At 66.1% G+C, this 23,822-nt stretch overlaps 1 protein-coding gene across 1 annotated transcript in view; it reads left to right on the top strand.

Annotated features, from left to right (window-relative positions):
- MUC5B (mucin 5B, oligomeric mucus/gel-forming) overlaps positions 1-23,456 on the top strand; it is a 38,663-nt gene extending 15,207 nt beyond the window's left edge. Inside the window, exons 26-50 of the mRNA XM_036861389.1 lie at positions 333-489; positions 803-931; positions 1,107-1,254; positions 1,379-1,422; positions 1,497-1,694; positions 1,926-12,785; positions 13,056-13,820; positions 13,961-14,142; positions 14,420-14,591; positions 15,361-15,608; positions 15,999-16,185; positions 16,463-16,688; positions 16,773-16,951; positions 17,022-17,091; positions 17,326-17,426; positions 17,719-17,750; positions 18,027-18,207; positions 18,606-18,710; positions 18,801-18,838; positions 19,259-19,375; positions 19,764-19,850; positions 19,948-20,070; positions 20,232-20,277; positions 20,447-20,555; positions 21,218-23,456. Of these exons, the coding sequence (XP_036717284.1) occupies positions 333-489; positions 803-931; positions 1,107-1,254; positions 1,379-1,422; positions 1,497-1,694; positions 1,926-12,785; positions 13,056-13,820; positions 13,961-14,142; positions 14,420-14,591; positions 15,361-15,608; positions 15,999-16,185; positions 16,463-16,688; positions 16,773-16,951; positions 17,022-17,091; positions 17,326-17,426; positions 17,719-17,750; positions 18,027-18,207; positions 18,606-18,710; positions 18,801-18,838; positions 19,259-19,375; positions 19,764-19,850; positions 19,948-20,070; positions 20,232-20,277; positions 20,447-20,555; positions 21,218-21,440 (14,727 nt within the window). The 3' untranslated portion in view covers positions 21,441-23,456. The remainder of the gene's footprint in view (positions 1-332; positions 490-802; positions 932-1,106; positions 1,255-1,378; positions 1,423-1,496; positions 1,695-1,925; positions 12,786-13,055; positions 13,821-13,960; positions 14,143-14,419; positions 14,592-15,360; positions 15,609-15,998; positions 16,186-16,462; positions 16,689-16,772; positions 16,952-17,021; positions 17,092-17,325; positions 17,427-17,718; positions 17,751-18,026; positions 18,208-18,605; positions 18,711-18,800; positions 18,839-19,258; positions 19,376-19,763; positions 19,851-19,947; positions 20,071-20,231; positions 20,278-20,446; positions 20,556-21,217) is intronic.
- The last annotated feature ends 366 nt before the right edge of the window (positions 23,457-23,822 follow it).

Raw genomic sequence — 23,822 nt, 5'->3', positions numbered from 1 at the left:
CAGATGCGAGACACGGTTGCCCTGGGCTCTGCCGCCTGGGAGGGAAGAGCGGGGGGCACCCCCTCACCCTGAGGAGACAGCACCCCGTCTGTCAGGACAGGTCACAGCACGGTCACAGGGAGGGCTGGCCTACAGTTAAGTGAGGTGGCCGAGCAGAGGCGAGGGAGGAGTGGCAGGGGTGAGGTCAGAGAGGCGCCCAGGGACCTGGGGTGGGTGCCCAGGCGGGCGCGTCTCAGATGGCAGATGGGGGTTTGACGTGCAGATGGGGAGCCGGCTGCCCAGGGGCTGGGGGTTGGCTCTTCTCGCTGAGCAGACACCCCCCCCCCACCCAGGTCGACTCCACCAGGTACTACGAGGCCTGCGTGAGCGACGCGTGCGCCTGCGACTCGGGGGGCGACCGCGAGTGTTTCTGCACGGCCGTGGCCGCCTACGCCCAGGCCTGCCACGAGGCGGGCGTGTGCGTGTCCTGGCGGACCCCGGACGTCTGCCGTGAGTCGGGCTCTGTCCATGGTGGCGGGATGAGGTGCGGCTGCACCAGCTCTGGGGCCTGACGGGCACGCATGCACACATAAGAACACGCGACATGCGTGTACTATACACATGTGCTCACGTCCGTGTGCGTACAAACCGGACAGACAGGTCGCCCCCAAATGGGATGGCTCGGGGGGGACGGGAGTTCTGAGTGCAGGGCTGAGAAATGAAACTGGAATTCGGGGGGCAGGCCCTGAGACCCCTCGGACCTGGGAGGAGTGATGGTGACGGGGCCCGGCGGGCGCCCACAGCCTCTCTCCCCCTCGCTCAGCCCTGTTCTGCGACTACTACAACCCACAAGGGGAGTGCGAATGGCACTACCAGCCCTGCGGGGCCCCCTGCCTGAGGACCTGCCGGAACCCCAGCGGGCATTGCCTGATGGACCTGCCAGGCCTGGAAGGTGAGGGCAGGCTGTTCGGGGGAGGCCACGCCTCGTCGCCCCAGCACACCCAGCACGGGCTCCTGCCTCCCCATGCCCACCCTCGGGACAGGGGGACAGAGACGGGTGGCGGCCAGGGCAGCCCCACCGCCTGGCCTGAGAGGGGAGTCTTCTCCCTGCCCTGTGCCCGCCCCAGGCTGCTACCCAAAGTGCCCGCCCAGCAAGCCGTTCTTCAATGAGGACGAGATGAAGTGCGTGGCCCAGTGTGGGGGCTGCTACGACGAGGACGGAAACTACCATGATGCCGGCACCAGGGTTCCCACGGCGGAGAACTGCCAGAGCTGGTGAGCCAGTGGCGGAGCGAGGGTGGGGTCTGGGGGGACATGGGGCGGGCACGGGGCGGGGCCAGGCGGGCACAGTAAGGCCCGGGCCCTGCTGGCCCTCAGCTCTTCTCTCTCCCCCTCCCAGTGACTGCACCTCCGGAGGCCTCCAGTGCACATACAGCCCCGCGGGTAAGCAGGGGCCTGTTGGTTTGAGGGCTGGGGGCTGGGGGCTCTGAATGAGCCCTGTACCTGTCCGTCTCCAGCCTGTACGTGCACCTACGAGGGCAGAACCTATGCCTACGGGGACGTCATCTACAACACGACCGATGGGCTGGGCGCCTGCCTGATTGCCATCTGCAGAGACAATGGAACCATTGTCCGAAAGGCCGAGGAGTGTCCTGGAACCCCGTCCCCAACGCCCTTCACCTTCACCAGCACTGCGGCTCCGCCCTCCACCACAGGTAAGCCTGGCAGACACACCACTGGTCCTGCCTCACTCACCGGAGCCCCTGACCCCGGTGATGGTCTGGGTGCCAAGGGAGAACCCAGTGGGCACCTGGTACAGGTGTCCTGGGTGCAAAGGACGGCCCGGGCCCAACGCTGGGGCAAGGGGACATGAGTCGCCCCTCCTCGGGGGGTGGCTGGCGAGGACGCAGAGGGGGCTGACGGGGACCCCGGCACTCCACCCGCAGGCGCGGTCCCCACGCCCTCCACCGTGTGCGTGCAGGAGCGCTGCCGCTGGTCCGACTGGTACGACAGCGGACGTCCAGAGCTGGGCATGGGAGGGGGAGACTTCGAGACATTCGAGAACCTGAGGCAGAGGGGCTACCGGATCTGCCCGGCCCCAGCGCATGTCGAGTGCCGGGCCCAGCAGTTCCCGGATATGCCTTTGGAGAAGCTGGGCCAGAAGGTGGAGTGTGACCAGGCCCGGGGGCTGACCTGCCTCAACAGCGAGCAGAACCCCCCGCTCTGCCACAACTACGAGCTGAGGGTCCTCTGCTGCGACTACGTGCCCTGCAGCACCAGCCCGGCCCCGGGCACCAGCCAGCGGCCATCCTCCCAGCCCCTGCCCACCTCCACCCAGACCACACCCACCAGAGGAACCACCCTCCTGTCCATGGCGCCCTCCGCCTCACAGACCCCATCCGCCAAGCCTGCCTCAACCGTGACCCGAGTGGGCAGCAGCTCTGTGGTCCCGGCTACCACCACGTGTGAGCCCCGCTGTCAGTGGACGGAGTGGTTTGACGAGGACTACCCCAAGTCCGAGGAGGCCGGGGGGGACGTTGAGTCCTACGACAAGATCAGGCGTGCGGGAGGGGCCGTGTGCGAGCAGCCCCAGGGCATAGAGTGCCAGGCCGAAAACTTCCCCGACGTCAGGCTGGAGGAGCTGAATCAGCGCGTGCACTGTGACGTCAGCTTCGGCCTGGTCTGCAGGAACGACGAGCAGGTGGGCCTGTTCAAGATGTGCTACAACTACAAAATCCGCGTGCTGTGCTGTGGGTACGGCCACTGCGGGGAGCCCACGTCCCCCACTGCCACTGCCACCTCATCCACTGTCACAGCCACCACTGTGGCCACCTCTACAGCCACCATTGCCATCACATCCACTGCCACAGCCCCCACTGCCACCGCATCCACTGCTACAGCCACCACTGTGGCCACCTCTACAGCCCCCACTGTGGCCACCTCTACAGCCCCCACTGCCACCGCATCCACTGCCACAGCCCCCACTGCCACTGCATCCACTGCCACAGCCACCACTGTGGCCACCTCTACAGCCCCCACTGCCACCACATCCACTGCCACAGCCCCTATGGCCACCACCTCCACAGCAACCACTGTGGCCACCTCTACAGCCACCACTGCAGCCACCTCCACTGCCACAGCCCCCACCCCCATAGCCCCCATGTCCCCCACTGCCACTGCCACAGCCACCACTGCCACAACCTCCACTACTACAGTCACCACTGCAGCCACCTCCACTGCTGCCATTGCCACAGTGGCCACCTCTGCTGCCACAGCCCCCACGTCCCCCACTGCCTCCAGCACCACCACCGCTGTGTCACCAGCCACGCAGCCCAGGACATGGCCAGGGAGCACAGGGGTGACCAGGTCCCCCGCCAGCAGTGCCACACCAGCACCTTCCCTTTCCACGGGACTGACAGCCCAAGTGACATCCTCGAGGCCCAGCCACACAGGCACGCTCCCAGTGTCTGCCACGTCGGTCCTCCCGACTCACACAGCCTCAAGGGGGCCGACCCCGGTGTCGGTGATGACGCAAACCTCCACGTCTCAGCCGTTGACGGGAACAGCAGTGGGCAAAACGGGCACCACCTCCACTGGCCCGCTGTCCACCTCGCACCCTGAGACCAGCATGCCGGGAACCCTGGTGTCGACGGGCACCACCACGTGTGAGCCCCGCTGTCAGTGGACAGAGTGGTTTGACGAGGACTACCCCAAGTCCGAGGAGGCCGGGGGGGACGTTGAGTCCTACGACAAGATCAGGCGTGCGGGAGGGGCCGTGTGCGAGCAGCCCCAGGGCATAGAGTGCCAGGCCGAAAACTTCCCCGACGTCAGGCTGGAGGAGCTGAATCAGCGCGTGCACTGTGACGTCAGCTTCGGCCTGGTCTGCAGGAACGACGAGCAGGTGGGCCTGTTCAAGATGTGCTACAACTACAAAATCCGCGTGCTGTGCTGTGGGTACGGCCACTGCGGGGAGCCCACGTCCCCCACTGCCACTGCCACCTCATCCACTGTCACAGCCACCACTGTGGCCACCTCTACAGCCACCATTGCCATCACATCCACTGCCACAGCCCCCACTGCCACCGCATCCACTGCTACAGCCACCACTGTGGCCACCTCTACAGCCCCCACTGTGGCCACCTCTACAGCCCCCACTGCCACCGCATCCACTGCCACAGCCCCCACTGCCACTGCATCCACTGCCACAGCCACCACTGTGGCCACCTCTACAGCCCCCACTGCCACCACATCCACTGCCACAGCCCCTATGGCCACCACCTCCACAGCAACCACTGTGGCCACCTCTACAGCCACCACTGCAGCCACCTCCACTGCCACAGCCCCCACCCCCATAGCCCCCATGTCCCCCACTGCCACTGCCACAGCCACCACTGCCACAACCTCCACTACTACAGTCACCACTGCAGCCACCTCCACTGCTGCCATTGCCACAGTGGCCACCTCTGCTGCCACAGCCCCCACGTCCCCCACTGCCTCCAGCACCACCACCGCTGTGTCACCAGCCACGCAGCCCAGGACATGGCCAGGGAGCACAGGGGTGACCAGGTCCCCCGCCAGCAGTGCCACACCAGCACCTTCCCTTTCCACGGGACTGACAGCCCAAGTGACATCCTCGAGGCCCAGCCACACAGGCACGCTCCCAGTGTCTGCCACGTCGGTCCTCCCGACTCACACAGCCTCAAGGGGGCCGACCCCGGTGTCGGTGATGACGCAAACCTCCACGTCTCAGCCGTTGACGGGAACAGCAGTGGGCAAAACGGGCACCACCTCCACTGGCCCGCTGTCCACCTCGCACCCTGAGACCAGCATGCCGGGAACCCTGGTGTCGACGGGCACCACCACGTGTGAGCCCCGCTGTCAGTGGACAGAGTGGTTTGACGAGGACTACCCCAAGTCCGAGGAGGCCGGGGGGGACGTTGAGTCCTACGACAAGATCAGGCGTGCGGGAGGGGCCGTGTGCGAGCAGCCCCAGGGCATAGAGTGCCAGGCCGAAAACTTCCCCGACGTCAGGCTGGAGGAGCTGAATCAGCGCGTGCACTGTGACGTCAGCTTCGGCCTGGTCTGCAGGAACGACGAGCAGGTGGGCCTGTTCAAGATGTGCTACAACTACAAAATCCGCGTGCTGTGCTGTGGGTACGGCCACTGCGGGGAGCCCACGTCCCCCACTGCCACTGCCACCACATCCACTGTCACAGCCCGCACGGCCACCACCTCCACTGCCACAGCCACCACTGTGGCCACCTCTACAGCCACCACTGCCACCACATCCACTGCCACAGCTCCCACTGCCACCGCATCCACTGCTACAGTCACCACTGTGGCCACCTCTACAGCCACCACTGCCACTGCATCCACTGCCACAGCCCCCACTGCCACCGCATCCACTGCTACAGTCACCACTGTGGCCACCTCTACAGCCACCACTGCCACTGCATCCACTGCCACAGCCCCCACTGCCACCGCATCCACTGCTACAGTCACCACTACGGCCACCTCTACAGCCACCACTGCCACTGCATCCACTGCCACAGCCCCCACTGCCACTGCATCCACTGCTACAGTCACCACTGCGGCCACCTCTACAGCCACCACTGCCACTGCATCCACTGCCACAGCCCCCACTGCCACCACATCCACTGCTACAGTCACCACTGTGGCCACCTCTACAGCCCCCACTGCCACCACATCCACTGCCACAGCCCCCACTGCCACCGCATCCACTGCCACAGCCCCCACTGCCACCGCATCCACTGCCACAGCCCCCACTGCAGCCACCTCCACTGCCACCGCCCCCACCCCCATGGCCTCCACGTCCCCCACCACCACTGCCACAGCCCCCACTGCCACAACCTCCACTGCTAGAGTCACCACTGCAGCCACCTCCACTGCTGCCATTGCCACAGCAGCCACCTCTGCTGCCACAGCCCCCACGTCCCCCACTGCCTCCAGCACCACCACCACTGTGCCACCAGCCACACAGCCCACAACATGGCCGGGGAGCACAGGGGTGACCAGGTCCCCCACCAGCAGTGCCACACCAGCGTCTTCCCTTTCCACGGGACTGACAGCCCGAGTGACATCGAGTCCCAGCCACACAGGCACGCTCCCAGTGTCTGCCACGGGGAGCCTCACATCTCCCCCAGGGTCCACAGAGCCCACCGTCCCACGGAGGGCCACATCGGTCCTCCCGACTCACACAGCCTCAAGGGGGCCCACCCCGACGTCGGTGACGATGGAAACCTCCACGTCTCAGCTGCTGACGGGAACAGCAGTGGGCACAACGGGCACCACCTCCACCGGCCCGCTGTCCACCTCGCACCCTGAGACCAGCATGCCGGGAATCCTGGTGTCGACGGCCACCACTGGGGCCTCCACCAGCCAGGGCACAACCAGCTGTCAACCCAAGTGCCAATGGACAGAGTGGTTTGACGTGGACTTCCCCACCTCGGGGGTCAGGGGCGGAGACATGGAGACCTATGACAACATCCGGGCCGCGGGCGGCAAGATGTGTCAGCAGCCGCAGAAGATTGAATGCCGGGCGGAGAGCTACCCCGAGGTGGGCATCGATCAGATCGGGCAGGTGCTCAGCTGCAGCCTGGAGGCCGGGCTGGTCTGCAGGAACGAAGACCAGAGGGGGCAGTTCACCATGTGCTTCAACTACAACATCCGTGTGTACTGCTGCGATGATGTCCGGCACTGCCCCACCACGGCTACCCCCTACCTCACCTCCAGCACACTGCCCGCCACCAGCAGCTCCACAGCCACGGTGCCATGGCCCTCGACCTCTGCCACGACCCAGACCCAACCCACCTCCACCGCACCGCCTGCCACTGGCAGATCCACGGCCACAGTGCCAAGTCCCTCGATCTCTGCAGTGACCCAGACGGGTGCCCCCACCACGGCCCCTCCAACTGCGCACATTCACGAGACCACCTTCGGGACCACCCTGCTCCCCACCCCCGTGACGCCCAACACTAGGGCTACCACCTACACCCGCTCCCTGCACCCCACAGCCTCTCCTCAGGTCACAGAGCTCCCCACCAGGCCCTTCGAGACCACACCCGGATCCCCCATCACAACACCCAGCACAGGCCACGCCACCTCCAGCACAGGGGCGGGCACCAGAGCCTCCGTATCCACCCGCATGCCTGAGCCCAGCACCTCCTCACTGGGCACCACCCTCGGCTCCTCCATGGCCACCTCCACAGCCACGGTGTCCTCGCAAAAGACCCACACCTCCAGCACCCCGCTGGTCACCACGTCCCCAGAGACCGGGTCCACGGCCTGTCAGCCTCACTGTGCCTGGACAGACTGGCTGGACCAGAGCTACCCGATGCCAGGGGCCTCTGGGGGGGACTTTGAGACCTATGCTAATATCCAGGCGGCCGGTAGGGCCATCTGCCAGCAGCCTCTGCAGCTGCAGTGCCGGGCCGAGGCCCTGCCTGAGGAGGCCCTGCAGGATCTGGGCCAGGTGGTGCAGTGCCGGCTGGAGGAGGGCCTGGTGTGCCGGAACCGAGACCAGAGTAGCCTGATGTGCCTCAACTACCAGATCCGCGTGTTCTGCTGCGACCACAGCCACTGCCCCAGCCCCGCCAGTCCCACGTCCACCACGCCGGCCCCCTCACCCTCCACCATCAGCACCAGCACTGGCAGTCTGTCATCGAAGGTCACCACCCAGACGCACCTCTCCTCCCCAGGGACGATCAAGAGGGTCTCCACCCCCACAACTCTGACAGGTCCCTCCTCCACGGGGACCACCCAGAGCATCGTCTCCACCCCCACAACTCTGACAGGTCCCTCCTCCACGGGGACCACCCAGAGCATCTCCTCCACCCCCACCCGTGTGACAGGTCCCTTCTCCACAGGGACCACCCAGAGCATCTCCTCCATCACCCGTATGACAGGTCCCTCCTCCACGGGGACCACTAAGAAGGTCTACACCTCCACCAGTGTGACAGGTCCCTTCTCCACGGGGACCACCAAGAGGGTCTATGCCACCACCAGTGTGACAGGTCCCTCCTCCACAGGGACCAGGCAGAGTGTCTACACCTCCACCCGTGTGACAGGTCCCTTCTCCACTGGGACAACCCAGAGGGTCTCCAGCCCCACCACTCTGACAGGTCCCTCCTCCACGGGGACCACCCAGAGGGTCTCCACCCCCACCCGTATGACAGGTCCCTTCTCCACGGGGACGACCAAAAGGGTCTATGCCTCCACCAGTGTGACAGGTCCCTCCTCCGTGGGGACCAAACAGAGTGTCTACACCTCCACCAGTGTGACAGGTCCCTTCTCCACGGGGAACACGCAGAGTGTCTCCACCCCTACCACTCTGACAGGTCCCTCCTCCACGGGGACCACCAAGAGGGTCTCCACCCCCACCCGTGTGACAGGTCCTTCCTACCCTGGAACCACCCAGAGGGTCTCCTCCCCCACCATTCTGACAGGTCCCTCCTCCACGGGGACCAGCCAGAGGGTCTCCACCACCACCCCTCTGACAGGTCCCTCCCCCATGGGGACCACCCAGAGGGTCTCCACCACCACCCCTCTGACAGGTCTCTCCTCCACGGGGACCACCCAGAGGGTCTCCACCACCACCCCTCTGACAGGTCCCTCCTCCACGGGGACCACCAAGGGGGTCTCCACCACCACCCATGTGACAGGTCCCTCCTCCACGGGGACCACCAAGAGGGTCTCCACCCCTACCACTCTGACAGGTCCCTCCTCCACGGGGACCACCAAGAGGGTCTCCACCCCCACCCGTGTGACAGGTCCCTCCTACCCTGGAACCACCCAGAGGGTCTCCTCCCCCACCATTCTGACAGGTCCCTCCTCCACGAGGACCAGCCAGAGGGTCTCCACCCCCACCCCTCTGACAGGTCCCTCCTCCACGGGGACCACCAAGGGGGTCTCCACCACCACCCATGTGACAGGTCCCTCCTCCACGGGGACCACCCAGAGGGTCTCCTCCGCTACCACTCTGACAGGTCCCTCCTCCATGGGGACCACCAAGGGGGTCTCCACCACCACCCATGTGACAGGTCCCTCCTCCACGGGGACCACCCAGAGGGTCTCCTCCGCTACCACTCTGACAGGTCCCTCCTCCATGGGGACCACCAAGGGGGTCTCCACCACCACCCATGTGACAGGTCCCTCCTCCACGGGGACCACCAAGAGGGTCTCCACCCCAACCCGTGTGACAGGACCCTCCTCCACGGGGACCACCCAGAGGGTCTCCTCCGCCACCACTCTGACAGGTCCCTCCTCCATGGGGACCACCCAGAGGGTCTCCATCCCCACCCGTATGACAGGTCCCTTCTCCACGGGGACCACCAAAAGGGTCTATGCCTCCACCAGTGTGACAGGTCCCTTCTCCACAGGGAACACGCAGAGTGTCTCCACCCCTACCACTCTGACAGGTCCCTCCGCCACGGGGACCACCAAGAGGGTCTCCACCCCCACCCGTGTGACAGGTCCCTCCTACCCTGGAACCACCCAGAGGGTCTCCTCCCCCACCATTCTGACAGGTCCCTCCTCCACGAGGACCAGCCAGAGGGTCTCCACCCCCACCTCTCTGACAGGTCCCTCCTCCACGGGGACCACCCAGAGGGTCGCCACCACCACCCCTCTGACAGGTCCCTCCTCCACGGGGACCACCAAGGGGGTCTCCACCACCACCCATGTGACAGGTCCCTCCTCCACGGGGACCACCCAGAGGGTCTCCTCCGCTACCACTCTGACAGGTCCCTCCTCCATGGGGACCACCAAGGGGGTCTCCACCACCACCCATGTGACAGGTCCCTCCTCCATGGGGACCACCCAGAGGGTCTCCTCCGCTACCACTCTGACAGGTCCCTCCTCCATGGGGACCACCAAGGGGGTCTCCACCACCACCCATGTGACAGGTCCCTCCTCCATGGGGACCACCAAGAGGGTCTCCACCCCAACCCGTGTGACAGGGCCCTCCTCCACGGGGACTACCCAGAGGGTCTCCTCCGCCACCACTCTGACAGGTCCCTCCCCCATGGGGACCACCCAGAGGGTCTCCATCCCCACCCGTATGACAGGTCCCTTCTCCACGGGGACCACCAAAAGGGTCTATGCCTCCACCAGTGTGACAGGTCCCTTCTCCACAGGGAACACGCAGAGTGTCTCCACCCCTACCACTCTGACAGGTCCCTCCTCCACGGGGACCACCAAGAGGGTCTCCACCCCCACCATTCTGACAGGTCCCTCCTCCACGAGGACCAGCCAGAGGGTCTCCACCCCCACCTCTCTGACAGGTCCCTCCTCCACGGGGACCACCCAGAGGGTCTCCACCACCACCCCTCTGACAGGTCCCTCCTCCACGGGGACCACCAAGGGGGTCTCCACCACCACCCATGTGACAGGTCCCTCCTCCACAGGGACCACCCAGAGGGTCTCCTCCGCTACCACTCTGACAGGTCCCTCCTCCATGGGGACCACCAAGGGGGTCTCCACCACCACCCATGTGACAGGTCCCTCCTCCACGGGGACCACCTCCAGCACAGGGGCGGGCACCAGAGCCTCCGTATCCACCCGCATGCCTGAGCCCAGCACCTCCTCACTGGGCACCACCCTCGGCTCCTCCATGGCCACCTCTACAGCCATGGTGTCCTCGCAGAAGACCCACACCTCCAGCACCCCGTTGGTCACCACGTCCCCAGACATCGGGTCCACGGCCTGTCAGCCTCGCTGTGCCTGGACAGACTGGCTGGACCAGAGCTACCCGATGCCAGGGGCCTCTGGGGGGGACTTTGAGACCTATGCTAATATCCAGGCGGCCGGTAGGGCCATCTGCCAGCAGCCTCTGCAGCTGCAGTGCCGGGCCGAGGCCCTGCCTGAGGAGGCCCTGCAGGATCTGGGCCAGGTGGTGCAGTGCCGGCTGGAGGAGGGCCTGGTGTGCCGGAACCGAGACCAGAGTAGCCTGATGTGCCTCAACTACCAGATCCGCGTGTTCTGCTGCGACCACAGCCACTGCCCCAGCCCCGCCAGTCCCACGTCCACCACGCCGGCCCCCTCACCCTCCACCATCAGCACCAGCACTGGCAGTCTGTCATCGAAGGTCACCACCCAGACGCACCTCTCCTCCCCAGGGACGATCAAGAGGGTCTCCACCCCCACAACTCTGACAGGTCCCTCCTCCACGGGGACCACCCAGAGCATCTCCTCCACCCCCACCCGTGTGACAGGTCCCTTCTCCACAGGGACCACCCAGAGCATCTCCTCCATCACCCGTATGACAGGTCCCTCCTCCACAGGGACCACTAAGAAGGTCTACACCTCCACCAGTGTGACAGGTCCCTTCTCCACGGGGACCACCAAGAGGGTCTATGCCACCACCAGTGTGACAGGTCCCTCCTCCACAGGGACCAGGCAGAGTGTCTACACCTCCACCCGTGTGACAGGTCCCTTCTCCACTGGGACAACCCAGAGGGTCTCCAGCCCCACCACTCTGACAGGTCCCTCCTCCACGGGGACCACCCAGAGGGTCTCCACCCCCACCCGTATGACAGGTCCCTTCTCCACGGGGACCACCAAAAGGGTCTATGCCTCCACCAGTGTGACAGGTCCCTCCTCCATGGGGACCACACAGAGTGTCTACACCTCCACCAGTGTGACAGGTCCCTTCTCCACGGGGAACACACAGAGTGTCTCCACCCCTACCACTCTGACAGGTCCCTCCTCCACGGGGACCACCAAGAGGGTCTCCACCCCCACCCGTGTGACAGGTCCCTCCTACCCTGGAACCACCCAGAGGGTCTCCACCACCACCCCTCTGACAGGTCCCTCCTCCACGGGGACCACCCAGAGGGTCTCCACCACCACCCCTCTGACAGGTCCCTCCTCCACGGGGACCACCAAGGGGGTCTCCACCACCACCCATGTGACAGGTCCCTCCTCCACAGGGACCACCCAGAGGGTCTCCTCCGCTACCACTCTGACAGGTCCCTCCTCCATGGGGACCACCAAGGGGGTCTCCACCACCACCCATGTGACAGGTCCCTCCTCCACGGGGACCACCTCCAGCACAGGGGCGGGCACCAGAGCCTCCGTATCCACCCGCATGCCTGAGCCCAGCACCTCCTCACTGGGCACCACCCTCGGCTCCTCCATGGCCACCTCCACAGCCATGGTGTCCTCGCAGAAGACCCACACCTCCAGCACCCCGTTGGTCACCACGTCCCCAGACATCGGGTCCACGGCCTGTCAGCCTCGCTGTGCCTGGACAGACTGGCTGGACCAGAGCTACCCGATGCCAGGGGCCTCTGGGGGGGACTTTGAGACCTATGCTAATATCCAGGCGGCCGGTAGGGCCATCTGCCAGCAGCCTCTGCAGCTGCAGTGCCGGGCCGAGGCCCTGCCTGAGGAGGCCCTGCAGGATCTGGGCCAGGTGGTGCAGTGCCGGCTGGAGGAGGGCCTGGTGTGCCGGAACCGAGACCAGAGTAGCCTGATGTGCCTCAACTACCAGATCCGCGTGTTCTGCTGCGACCACAGCCACTGCCCCAGCCCCGCCAGTCCCACGTCCACCACGCCGGCCCCCTCACCCTCCACCATCAGCACCAGCACTGGCAGTCTGTCATCGAAGGTCACCACCCAGACGCACCTCTCCTCCCCAGGGACGATCAAGAGGGTCTCCACCCCCACCACTCTGACAGGTCCCTCCTCCACGGGGACCACCGAGGGGGTCTCCACCCCCACCCGTGTGACAGGTCCCTTCTCCACAGGGACCACCCAGAGCATCTCCTCCACCACCCGTATGACAGGTCCCTCCTCCACGGCAACCACCCAGAGGGTCTCCACCCCCACCCGTGTGACAGGTCCCTTCTCCACGAGGACCACCCAAAACATCTCCTCCACCACCCGTATGACAGGTCCCTCATCCACGGGGACCACCAAGAGGGTCTATGCCTCCACCAGTGTGACAGGTCCCTTCTCCACGGGGACCACCCAGAGCATCTCCTCCACCACCCGTATGACAGGTCCCTCATCCATGGGGACCACCAAGAGGGTCTATGCCTCCACCAGTGTGACAGGTCCCTCCTCCATGGGGACCACCAAGGGGGTCTCCACCCCCACCACTCTGACAGGTCCCTCCTCCACGGGGACCACCGAGGGGGTCTCCACCCCCACCCGTGTGACAGGTCCCTCCTCCACGGGGACCACCCAGAGCATCTCCTCCACCACCCATATGATAGGTCCCTTCTCCACAGGGACCACCAAGAGGGTCTATGCCTCCACCAGTGTGACAGGTCCCTCCTCCATGGGGACCACCGGGAGGGTCTACACCTCAACCACTGTGACAGGTCCTTCCTACTCTGGGACCACCCAGAGGGTCTACACCTCCACCAGTGTGACAGGTCCCTCCTCCAAGGGGACAACCCAGAGGGTCTCCACCCCCACCCGTGTGACAGGTCCCTCCTCCACGCGGACCACTGGGAAGGTCTACACCTCCACCACTCTGACAGGTCCCTCCTCCACGGGGACCACCCAGAGGGTCTCCACCTCAACCACTGTGACAGGTCCCTTCTCCCCTGGGACCACCGAGAGCATCTCCACCCCTAGTCCCTCTGCCTTCCCGGGGTCCCCACCCATGACCTCCAAGCCAGGCTTGCCCAGTGTCTCTCCTACGGGTCCCCTTTTGACTTCCCCCATATCGACCGCCTCCTGGTCCCCACCCACCACCTCTTCCTGGTCCGGGGTGGCCTCTGGCAGCCCGGGGACCTTCTCCATCTCCACTGCCTCTCCCAGCCCCACCACAGCCTGCCTTTGCCACGCCTTCGGAAAGTTCTTCCTACCAGGTGAGTGGAGGAGTCCGCCCCCTCCCTGCAGACCCGCAGCCTGGACGCTGGGTCCCGCGGGCCGTGTCCCTGTGCCTGCCTGTCGGGGGATGCCCTCCTGTCCCCCCTCCCTGGCTGACCCAGTGTCTCTGTATTCGTAGGGGACATCATCTACAACAAGACCGACGCAGTGGGCTGCCACTTCTTAGCCATCTGCAACCAGCGCTGTGACATCGACCGCTTCCAGGGCGCCTGCTCCACCCCCTCACCCTCGGGGACCTCGGCCTCTGTTCCCCCAGACACCCCAGTTCCCGGCTGCGATCGCACCATCCCACCCCGACAGGTGTGTCCCCCGCCTCCTCCCTGAAGCGCCAGGCCCTTCTGTGTGCACAGGGTCTCGGGCGCCCGTCAGGGTGACGGCACAACCCCAAACCCCTCGGTGACCGCTCCGCAGCTCGCTTGGCTGGAGGGAGGCGCGCGGGGTCTGGCCTGGTTAGCACCGGCCCGGCCAGGAGGCGGGGGCAGCCCTTCCCAGGCCGAGGGGGTCCTGAGGCTGTGGCAGCGGCAGTGAGGGTGGGTCTTGCAAGCCCACCTGGTGAGCGCTCTGCCCTTCTCTCCAGGTGAATGAGTCCTGGACCCTGGAGGACTGCACAGTGGCTCGGTGTGAGGGTGACAACCGTGTCGTCCTGCTGGGGCCGAAGCCGATGGGTGACGTCGTCTGCGTGAACGGGCACCTGCCCGTGAGAGTGCAGAGCGGGGATGGGCCCTGTGACTACAGCTACGAGTGCGAGTGTGAGAGCCCGCCTCTGGGGGCGGGGGGGGGGGGGAGGGGATGCGCCGCCAGGCATTTGGGACACGCACACGTCCCCCATGCCCGATGCCCGGGATCGCTGAGCTCACCCCCCATCAGGCTTGGCAGTTTGAAGGGAAGCCGGGGGTTTCTGAGATCAGGGAGAGGAGGGGATCGTAACCTGAGGGGTCCTGAGCAGATTTCCCCATGGAGTAGCACGCAGGAGGGGGTGGTCTTACAACCCCCCAGGGGTCCTGGGGCAGCTAAAACGAAGGACCACAAACTGGGTGGTTCAAAACAACAGAAAGTGATTCTCTCCCAGTCCTGGAGACCAGAAATCCAAGATCAAGGTGTCTGCAGGACCGAGCTCTCCCCAAAACTTTAAAGGAGGGTCCTGTCCGCCCCTTCCAGACTTGGGGCCTCAGGCGCCCTGGGCTGTGGCCGCGTCCCTCCAACCTCTGCCCCAGTCATCACGCGGCTTCCTCTCTCTGTCTCTTCTGTCTCTTAGAAGGACACCTGTCATTGGACTTAGGGCCACCCTGGTAACTCAGGATGACCTCACCCCATGATCCGTAACTTAATCACAGCTGCAAAGACCCTTTTCCCAAAGGAGGTCACATTCGCAGGCTCTGGGTGGACGCGTTTTCGGGGCCCCCATCCAACCTGCTATACCCATGTCATAAACGAGAGGACCGAGGCCCTGGGGGCTGAGTGACTCCCCAGGGTGGCAGCTCTGGGTGGCACTGGGTGAGGCCCGTCCACACCCCCCAGGCTCCTGCAGTGGCTGGGGGGACACCCACTACGAGACCTTCGACGGCACCTCCTACTCTTTCCTGGACAATTGCACCCACGTCCTCATGCGGGAGATCCGGCCGCGCCACGGCAACCTCAGCATTCTCCTGTACAACCACTACTGCGAGGCCGCCGCCAGCTGCCCCCGCGCCCTCGGCGTCCACTATGAGTCCATGGACATCGTCCTCACCACCACCCCTGGCGCCGACGGGCAGGAGGAAAGCCTGGTGAGTGCAGGCAGCAGAGCGGCACTGGCCTGTCCCAGCCTGGTTAGGGAAGGCAGGGGCCGGCAGAGGCCCAGGAGCCCTGGTGCACATAGAGCGCATCTCCCCCGCGCAGAGGGCAGCTCCCATGGGGCCTCAGGGCAGGCAAAGGGCACACTGCGACCTGGGGCCCCAAGCACAGTGACTCCTGAGCAGGGAAGAAGCGTGGGGGGTGCCCGTGGCCAAGAGCACCCTGGGACCCAAATGCGCCAACTGTGACCCCAGGCCCGAGGGGGCATCTGCGCTTCGGGGTGCAGGTGCCGAGGAGGGGGCCCAGCGCCCGGCAGGCAAAGCCCCAAAGGCCAGCCCGCTGCCCCTCGGCCCAAGTCACGGGTTCCCCGGTCACGTCCCCAGATCCTGTTTGGCCAAATGCGGGTGAGGCAGAGCTTCAGCAAGAACGGCCTGACCGTGACGGCGACGGGGGCCACCGAGATGAGCATCGAGATTCCCGCCGTCGGCGTGAGAGTCATCTTCAACGGGCGGGTCTTCCAAGCCCAGCTGTCCTACAGCCACTTCAGCTACAACACCGAGGGCCGGTGTGGTGAGCAGGGACCCGCAGGACGCCTGCTGGGGGAGCGAGGGGCCGGGCACCACCGCTGAGGGCACATACCCCCAGGCGGCCCCGGCTCTTGACCGCCTGCCCCCCGCCATGGATGCCCCCGCCACAGATTCCCACCTGCTCCCCGTGCCACCTGCCCCGGGCAGGAAGCAGTGTTTCATAGCTGACTGGCTGCCAGGGAAGTCGGGGGGATGGAAGGGGAGAAGAGGATGGTCCAGTGCCCCCCACCACAGTGAGGCGCCTGCCCCGCCCTCCCCAGGCACCTGCACCAACAGCCGCAGGGACGACTGTCGCCGGCCTGACGGCACCACGGCCCCCACCTGCCAGGACATGGCCCGGTCCTGGCTGGTCCCCAACAGCAGCGGGGAGGGCTGCTGGGCACCGACCGGCCTGCCCCCGACCGCCAGCCCCCTGTCGCCGGCACCCAGCACACCCACCTCCACTCCGTGCCCCCCGGAACCCCTCTGCGAGCTGCTGCTGAGCCCGTGAGTCCTCTGCGTGGGCTGGGCGGTCAGGCGCAGCCACCCCGCGGGGCGTCCGCCCTGGCCTCTGACCGGCCCTGCCTGCAGGGTCTTCGCCGGGTGCCACGGCCTCATCCCGCCCGGCCCGTTCTTCAGCACCTGTGTCAGCGACAGCTGCGGGCCCAGCCGCCCTGAAGCGCTCTGCCAGAGCCTGGAGGCCTACTCGGCGCTCTGCCGCGCCCGGGGCGTGTGCCCCGACTGGCGCAACGCCACCAGCGGGCTGTGTGGTGAGTCGGGTGTGGCCGCCGGGGGCCCTGGCCTCCTTGGCCCACCTGACACCCGTCTGTGTGCCCGCAGACCTCACCTGCCCACCCACCAAGGTGTATAAGCCGTGTGGCCCCATGCAGCCCAAGTCCTGTGACTCCAGGTGAGCCCAGCAGACGGGGACGGGATAGGACGGTGGGGACAGCAGGCCTCCCAGGCCTGCCTGAAGGGTCTGGGGGGACCCAGGAGGAGACCCACAGAGGGTCCGGGACCCCAAGCCCCAGATCTCAGGGTGCCCTTCCCCGGCCCTGACCTCCGACCCTGGACTTCAGGAGTGACCCCAGCCCCCCACCATGCCCACTGCCCTCCTCCTCGGACTGCCCTGGTCTCCTTGCAGGAGCCAGAGCCCGGCGAGCAGGGGGCTGGCAGAGGGTTGCTTCTGTCCCGACGGCCACATCCTGTTCAACTCACACACGGACGTCTGTGTGCCCGAGTGCCGTAAGCAACCCCACACCTGGGCCCTCCCCAGCCCCGCAGAGCGGGATGGGGAGGGCCACGGGGCGGGCAGACCCCGGCCTGGGCCCGTCCCACCCTGTTCTGCCAGCGGTGCAGGGTGGGCTTGAGCCTTCCTGAGCCCCCTCCTAAGTGACCCCCCCCCCGGAGTTCTCCAGAGGCTTCTGTCCCCAGCAGGAAGAAGAGGCCTCTGTTGGGGGGAGGGGGTGGCCAGGCCTGCTGGGCCCCAACCCCAGCACTCCCAGTGACCCCCTTTCTCCCCGTTCTTCCCTCCCAGCCTGCGTGGGACCAGATGGGTTTCCCAAATTCGTGAGTGTTCTGCACACAGCTTCCTGACTCCTTGCTTGAGCAGACGGCGGGAGGGGGTCCCCATCTCAGGGCGGCAGCTCTACCCGGGCCAGGGAGGGGCTGGTGTGGGCACCCCGGCGTGAGCCGCATCACCGGCACACGCCTGCTCCAGAGAGGGGGAGGCTGAGCGCTGAGCCCGCATGCTGAGGGCTGGGGCCTGACCCGCTGCTGGACGCGGCCCCAGAAGCCGGGGCACCACCCAGGAGCCCTGGGGGACCCTGACCTGGTCTGTTGCAGCCCGGAGAGCGGTGGGTCAGCAACTGCCAGTCCTGCGTGTGTGATGAAGGCTCCGTGTCGGTGCAGTGCGTCCCTGTGCAGTGCGAGGCCCGGGACCAGCCACAGGAATGTGGCTGGGCCGGCTTCGTGGCCCAGACCAGGCCCCTGGCCGACAACCCTTGCTGCATGGAAACTCTGTGTGGTGAGACCTGAACCCCAGTGGGCCGGGTGGAGCGGTGAGACAGCAGAGGACGGTGTTGGGCACAGGCCACCTGGCCAGCAGGCCTGCAGGGCGGAGGAGGTTTGCAGGGTCCTAGCTGGACTTGGCTGGACCACGAGGTGGGGAGGCCTCTTGGGCCTTCATTTTTCCACCTAAAAATGACGCTGATGACCTCTGGTGTGCCCTGGTACCACCCAGGGTCTTGGGGAAGACCGGGGAGGTGACAAAGCGTGGGGACCCAGAAGGGCAACAGAGAGCCGTCAGCTCCCATGGAAGGGGGATCTCTTTGGTCCAGTGTGGGTAGATGTTACCCTGGGAACCAGAATAGCCAGAGGACAGAGGGCAGGGACACCCCAGGCAGCCCCCCAACTCTCCCGCAGTCTGCAACACGAGCACGTGCCCCCAGAGCCCACCCAAATGTAGGCCGGGAGAGGAGCTGGCCTGCACCCAGGCGGAGAACAGCTGCTGCCCCACCTTCAGCTGCCGTGAGTCTCTGGGGTGGGGGTGGGGCCGGGGGGGTCTGAACACTTCCTTCCGCTGCCTGGGCAGGTCCTCAGCCCTCTCTTTCCTTCCAGGGCCTCAGCTGTGCACCTACAACGGCACCGTCTACGGGGTAAGGTCTCAGCTAGGCGGTCGGGGTAGGGCGGAGAGTGGGTCCGGGGCTGGGCACATCCGCCTAGGGATGCCCCGTGTCCACTCTTTGTCTCCCCACGCCCAGCCCTATCCAGCCCCTCCCGCCATGACAGCAGTTGAGTCGAGGCTCTGGGCCCTTTACAGGCATCGTCTGTAGAGAGCCTCTGGGAGCTTAGCTCTCCCAGCAAGAGCTTCGGGGCAGGACTGCACCCTCCCACCCCTCCTGCCTGCCCGGGGCCCCTGCCTGCCCTGGTCTGTGCTCAGCCAGGGGGCACATCCGTAATCCCATGTGAAGAGGAGAGAGACTGCTCTGTGGGCCTCACTGACACGGGGAGAGGTCCTGGCCCTGGTGCCCCTTCAGGGCCCTCAGTGTCACCTCCCCTCACCCTGTCCACTGCAGGTCGGTGCAACCTTCCCAGCGGTCATTCCCTGCCACACGTGCACCTGCCTGTCCGTGGACACCCGTGACCCGACCGTGCAGTGTGAGGAGGAGGCCTGCAACGCCACTTGTCCCCAGGTGAGGCCGGCCTCCGGGGCAGAGCCAGGCCCCTGGGGCAGCCCCCAATCACCACACCCTGGGGTCCAGGAAGGGTCTCCAGCTCAGGCTTCACTGGGGCTTTTGTCTTCCCAAAGGGAGGGAGTGAAGCAGGAGGATGGTGGAAGGGGTCTTGGGCGAGGGGCAGGACCTGCAGGCTGCTGGGATCAGGTTCCCGGAGGGCACAAGCGCAGAAGGTGCTGGAAGCAGGGGTGAGGCTGAGAGGGGCACTGCGGCAGGGCGGGGACACCGCCTCACAGAGGAAAGGCGCTGCTAGGGAGGCCCTGGGCCCCTGGGACGTGGGCAGGAGAGCAGGAGGGCTGAGGAGCCAGGCTGGGGGTGAGGGACGTGACCACCCCTCTGCCCCCAGGGCTTCCAGTACTCGAGGGTGGCCGGGCAGTGCTGCGGGGAGTGCGTGCAGACAGCTTGCCTCACGTCCGACGGCCGGCTGGTCCAGGTAAGGGGGGCTCAGTCTCAACCCCCGCGCCCCAGAGACCCTCCCCGCCCACCAGATAATCCTCAACCCGGCCCCAACTCTCCCCCTTTTATTTCAGCCCAACGAGACCTGGGTCAACAGCCTCGTGGACAACTGCACGTTGTACCACTGCCAGGCTGAGAACGGGCCCCCGATGCTGACCCCGACGCCCGTCGCGTGCCCGGACGTGTCCAGCTGCAGGGTGTGTGTCTGGGGCTCAGGCCCGCCCCGGAGGCCCCGCCCATGCCCAGAGCCACACCCACCCTGGAGCCCCCGCCCACACCGCCTCGGGAGACCCCGCCCACACCCACCCCAGGAGGCCCCACCTGCCCCAGCTCGCCCTCTGTCCCCCTCCCCCCGCAGGGCATCCTCAGGAAAACCGGCTGCTGCTACTCCTGTGAGGAAGTGGGTAAGTCGAGGCCCGCCTTCCCGCCCCCCAGCCCCGCCCAGCCCCGCCCACTGACTCCTCCCGAAGCCAACCCCGCCGCCAGAACCCGACCCTGAGCGGGAGGTTACGTGGGGGTGCGGCGCGGGCGGGGACCTCACAGATCCGCCTCCACCGCCTTTCGTCTGCCCAGACTCCTGCCAGGTACGCGCCAGCATGACGGTCCTGCGACACCGGGGCTGCGCCACCCAGGCCGCCGTCAGCGTCCCCTTCTGCGAGGGCTTCTGCCCGGGAGCGTCCCGGTGAGCGGCCCGCGCCTCCCCCGCGGGACACACGGGGACACCACCCGGTGCCCCACGTGTCCGTGTTCCTGTCCCTGGCCGGACACCTGGAGCTGGGGCTGGGGCTGGAGGTCCCAGCTTGCTACAGGAAGGAAAGAAGGGCCGCCCCAACAGGGCTGCACCAACCCTGGGGCCTTCCCTGACCCCCAGAGCCCGGCCTGGGAGAGCTTGGCTGGGCCACGTGGGGCAGGGCACCAGGGCTACCCCCCAAAGGTCAGAGTCCACGTGCAGGACGGGCAGAATCCGGGGGGACCAGACTGTCAGGGCAGAGCTGCTGGCAGAGCCCCGCCCCACCCCCGGTGCCCGCGGGCTGCCCCCAGCTGTGAGCAGACGGCGGGAAGAGGCCGGAGGATGGGTCCAGGCCTGGCTGGGGGGCCCCGGGCAGGTTCCTGGAGGAGGGGTCTGACAGGGTCAGCAAGTCAGAGGAGCTGCGTGGGGAAAGAACGGGGGCCTGGCTGGGGAAGGTCGGGGTTCCAAGTGACCGAGAGCGCTGCCCGGGCCAGTACAGAGCAGCCCTGGGCGCTCAGGGAACAGGCACAGGGCCGCTGTCTCCCGACCCCCGCGAAACCAGGAGCCGGGCAGTTGTGGCAGGTGGGCAGGTCCTGAGGGCCGTGTGTCTGCAGGTACTCCACGGGGGCCCGGGCCACGCAGTGCCCGTGCGTCTGCTGCCAGGAGACCAGGGCCCACCAGGAGGTGGTGACCATGCAGTGTCCCAACGGGACGGCCTTCCAGCACACCTACACCCACGTGGACGAGTGCAGCTGTGGCCCATCCTGCGTCTCCTCGGCCCAGGCTCCCGAGGACAGCACCCCCACCTTCCCGATCTATGGGTCCACCGCTGTCTGACGCATTCTTCCCCCCCCTCACACGCCCGCCCCACCTGGAGCCAGAACACGCAGCACCCGACCACAGAAACCGCAGGAGCCTACGCACACCTCCTGTGAATACCACTGCCCCCGCCCACTTTACACCTGCCCCAGGTGAAACCCAGGCCCTGGAGGGTGACACCGTAGTGCGGGTCGGCTTGAGGAGGACCCCAGGCGGGGGGCGCCTGCCCTCAGAGCCCCTCCTGCCTGCTTTGGCCACCTGCCTGGCCTTCGGGACCTGAGCCTCATCCGAAACACAGGCACCCACTCCACCCAGGCTCACCCCGGTCCTGGGGTCAGAGGGACGCCCCGGAGAAAACTGCACACCCACCACCGTGCTGCTCCCACGGCGGGCCTGTGTGCCCCCCACTGCCCCTCGAAGCCCCGTGGCGCACAGGTGCCCGCTGGCTACACCTCCTGCAGCTGAGCGCAGACTGAGGCCTGTCCAGGCAAGGCCGGCTACCTGCTCACGTCTGGACCCCGGCCTGAGGCTACGAGGGCCAAGGGACGGGCCCCGGCGGGGTCGGCACCCCACAGCACCCCCTCTGCTCACCCAGCCCCAGTCTTTGAAAATAAACAGCGAACATCACATACACTTCCTGGTCCTGGCGGCTCTCCCCTCCATGTGTGGGCGGGGCTGTCCAGAGCCACACCCCTGGGGGACCCCCGGGAGGGACAGGCGGGGCAGGAGGCAAGAGGCCCCCAGGGTCAGGTCTTGGGCTGCGGGAGTACTGGCCAGAGTCAGGGGTCATCCGAGGGTTCAAACACGCGGGTTTTATAAGGAAGTTGGTTCACAGCTGCAGAAAGACCGGACAAGCCAATGGGGGGAAGCCCCCGGGGGGACACGGAGGGCATCAGTGTGGGAAGCACTCCCTGCGCCTCTGCGGGGCATTTCCTTCAGGCACTTGTCACACGTCAACTTGCTGTGCATCTGACCTTCGCTTCTCTCTCCACCGAGGGCAGGGGTTGCTGCCTTTCTCTTCTGCTGCATCCAGAGTGGAGAACACTGCCAGCACAGGATGGGGTGGGGCGAGCAGGGTGCAAGGGTGGGGCGGTGCCCCCGGCTTGAGTGCCCACATGGGCAGGGGCAGCTACGAGAGGGCGGGGCTTCCACCGGGGAGGCAAAGGCGCTGCTGGCCGGGGCCAAGGAAGCCTGGCGAGCGTGTGCGGGGCTGGGGGCTTCTGGGGCCTCCTGCGTCATGTGACCTGCCTCTGCGCTCTGTGTGCGTCTGCCCACCCAGGGAATGGCAGCCACAGTGATTTACATTGTCCCCCGTGGGCTGGGGTCCTCAGCTCCCGGGGAAGGTGGGCCTGTGGTCTCTTTAGTGGCCTTTCCTACTCACGTCACCGAGGTCTGGTCAGGGCAGGCCACCCTGGGACTGGGCCGGAGATGGTCCAGGAGGGCTGACAAGGTTACAGACACACTGCAGGTGAGCCTGGCTGCCCACCTCGGCCACCACTGGGGTCAACTGTAAACTTGCCGTGTCTCACAGTCTGATTTCCTGTGGGGGGGCTGTGGCCAAGTCATGCCCCGGCCTTAGCCTTTGTTAACCCACGTGTAAAACAACAGCATTTCCTAAACCTCAGTCACTCTCGGGGCACGACTGCTTCCTTAAACCCATGTACCGCTTACAAAACTAAGCGTGTTTCCAAGGTACCTGGAAAATGAGTGTCCGTCTCCACAGACTCGAGCTCACGTGTGTGAAGTGTTCTCACCCGTCACAGACTAGAGCTCACTTTGGAGACCAGTGCCCAGATGTCTCTTTGCAGGCTCGCTCTCTGCCTGGTATGGAATTAAGGAAACTGAGCTAAAGTTGGAGTCGGGACAGGCCTGCAGGGGAAGCTCTCATGCCCGCAATGCATCATCAACTACGCCAAACAGGAAGAGACGTCCCCCTGCACGCCCCCCACAGGAAGGCATCTCTACTGACCATCCGGCAGGAGGAAGGAAACTTCTCTCCTCCCACGGCAGCCCAGCCAATCAGAGACTGCAGCGGCCCAGCCCACGGGAAGCCTCCTTACTCCGGACCCCCGGCTCCTCCAATGGGCTCTGGTTATCACAGCCCCTCCCAGCTCCCCCTTTTGTCCATAAAAGCAAGATGCCCCTCCTTGTTCTCTGGATTTGCCTGTGGGCCACCATGGTTCACAGATACTGAACTGCAATTCCTCTGCTATTCCCCAATAAACTCACTTTTGCTGGTGAAACAACTGGCTATGTTATTATTGAAGTCGACGCTGGACAAGCTGCACCCCACCTCCCTCCAGAGGCCACAACCCCACAGTCACTGAGGGGGGCTGAGACATGGGGCATCTGCTGCTGGGTCCCTGCCCACGGGACCCTGGGACCAACAGGTGCTGCCTC

Source organism: Balaenoptera musculus, chromosome 8 (genome assembly GCF_009873245.2).
Source record: "Balaenoptera musculus isolate JJ_BM4_2016_0621 chromosome 8, mBalMus1.pri.v3, whole genome shotgun sequence".
Classification (NCBI taxonomy): domain Eukaryota; kingdom Metazoa; phylum Chordata; class Mammalia; order Artiodactyla; family Balaenopteridae; genus Balaenoptera; species Balaenoptera musculus.
Note: the sequence above shows the minus strand (reverse complement) of the source record. Positions and strands in the feature narration are given on the sequence as shown.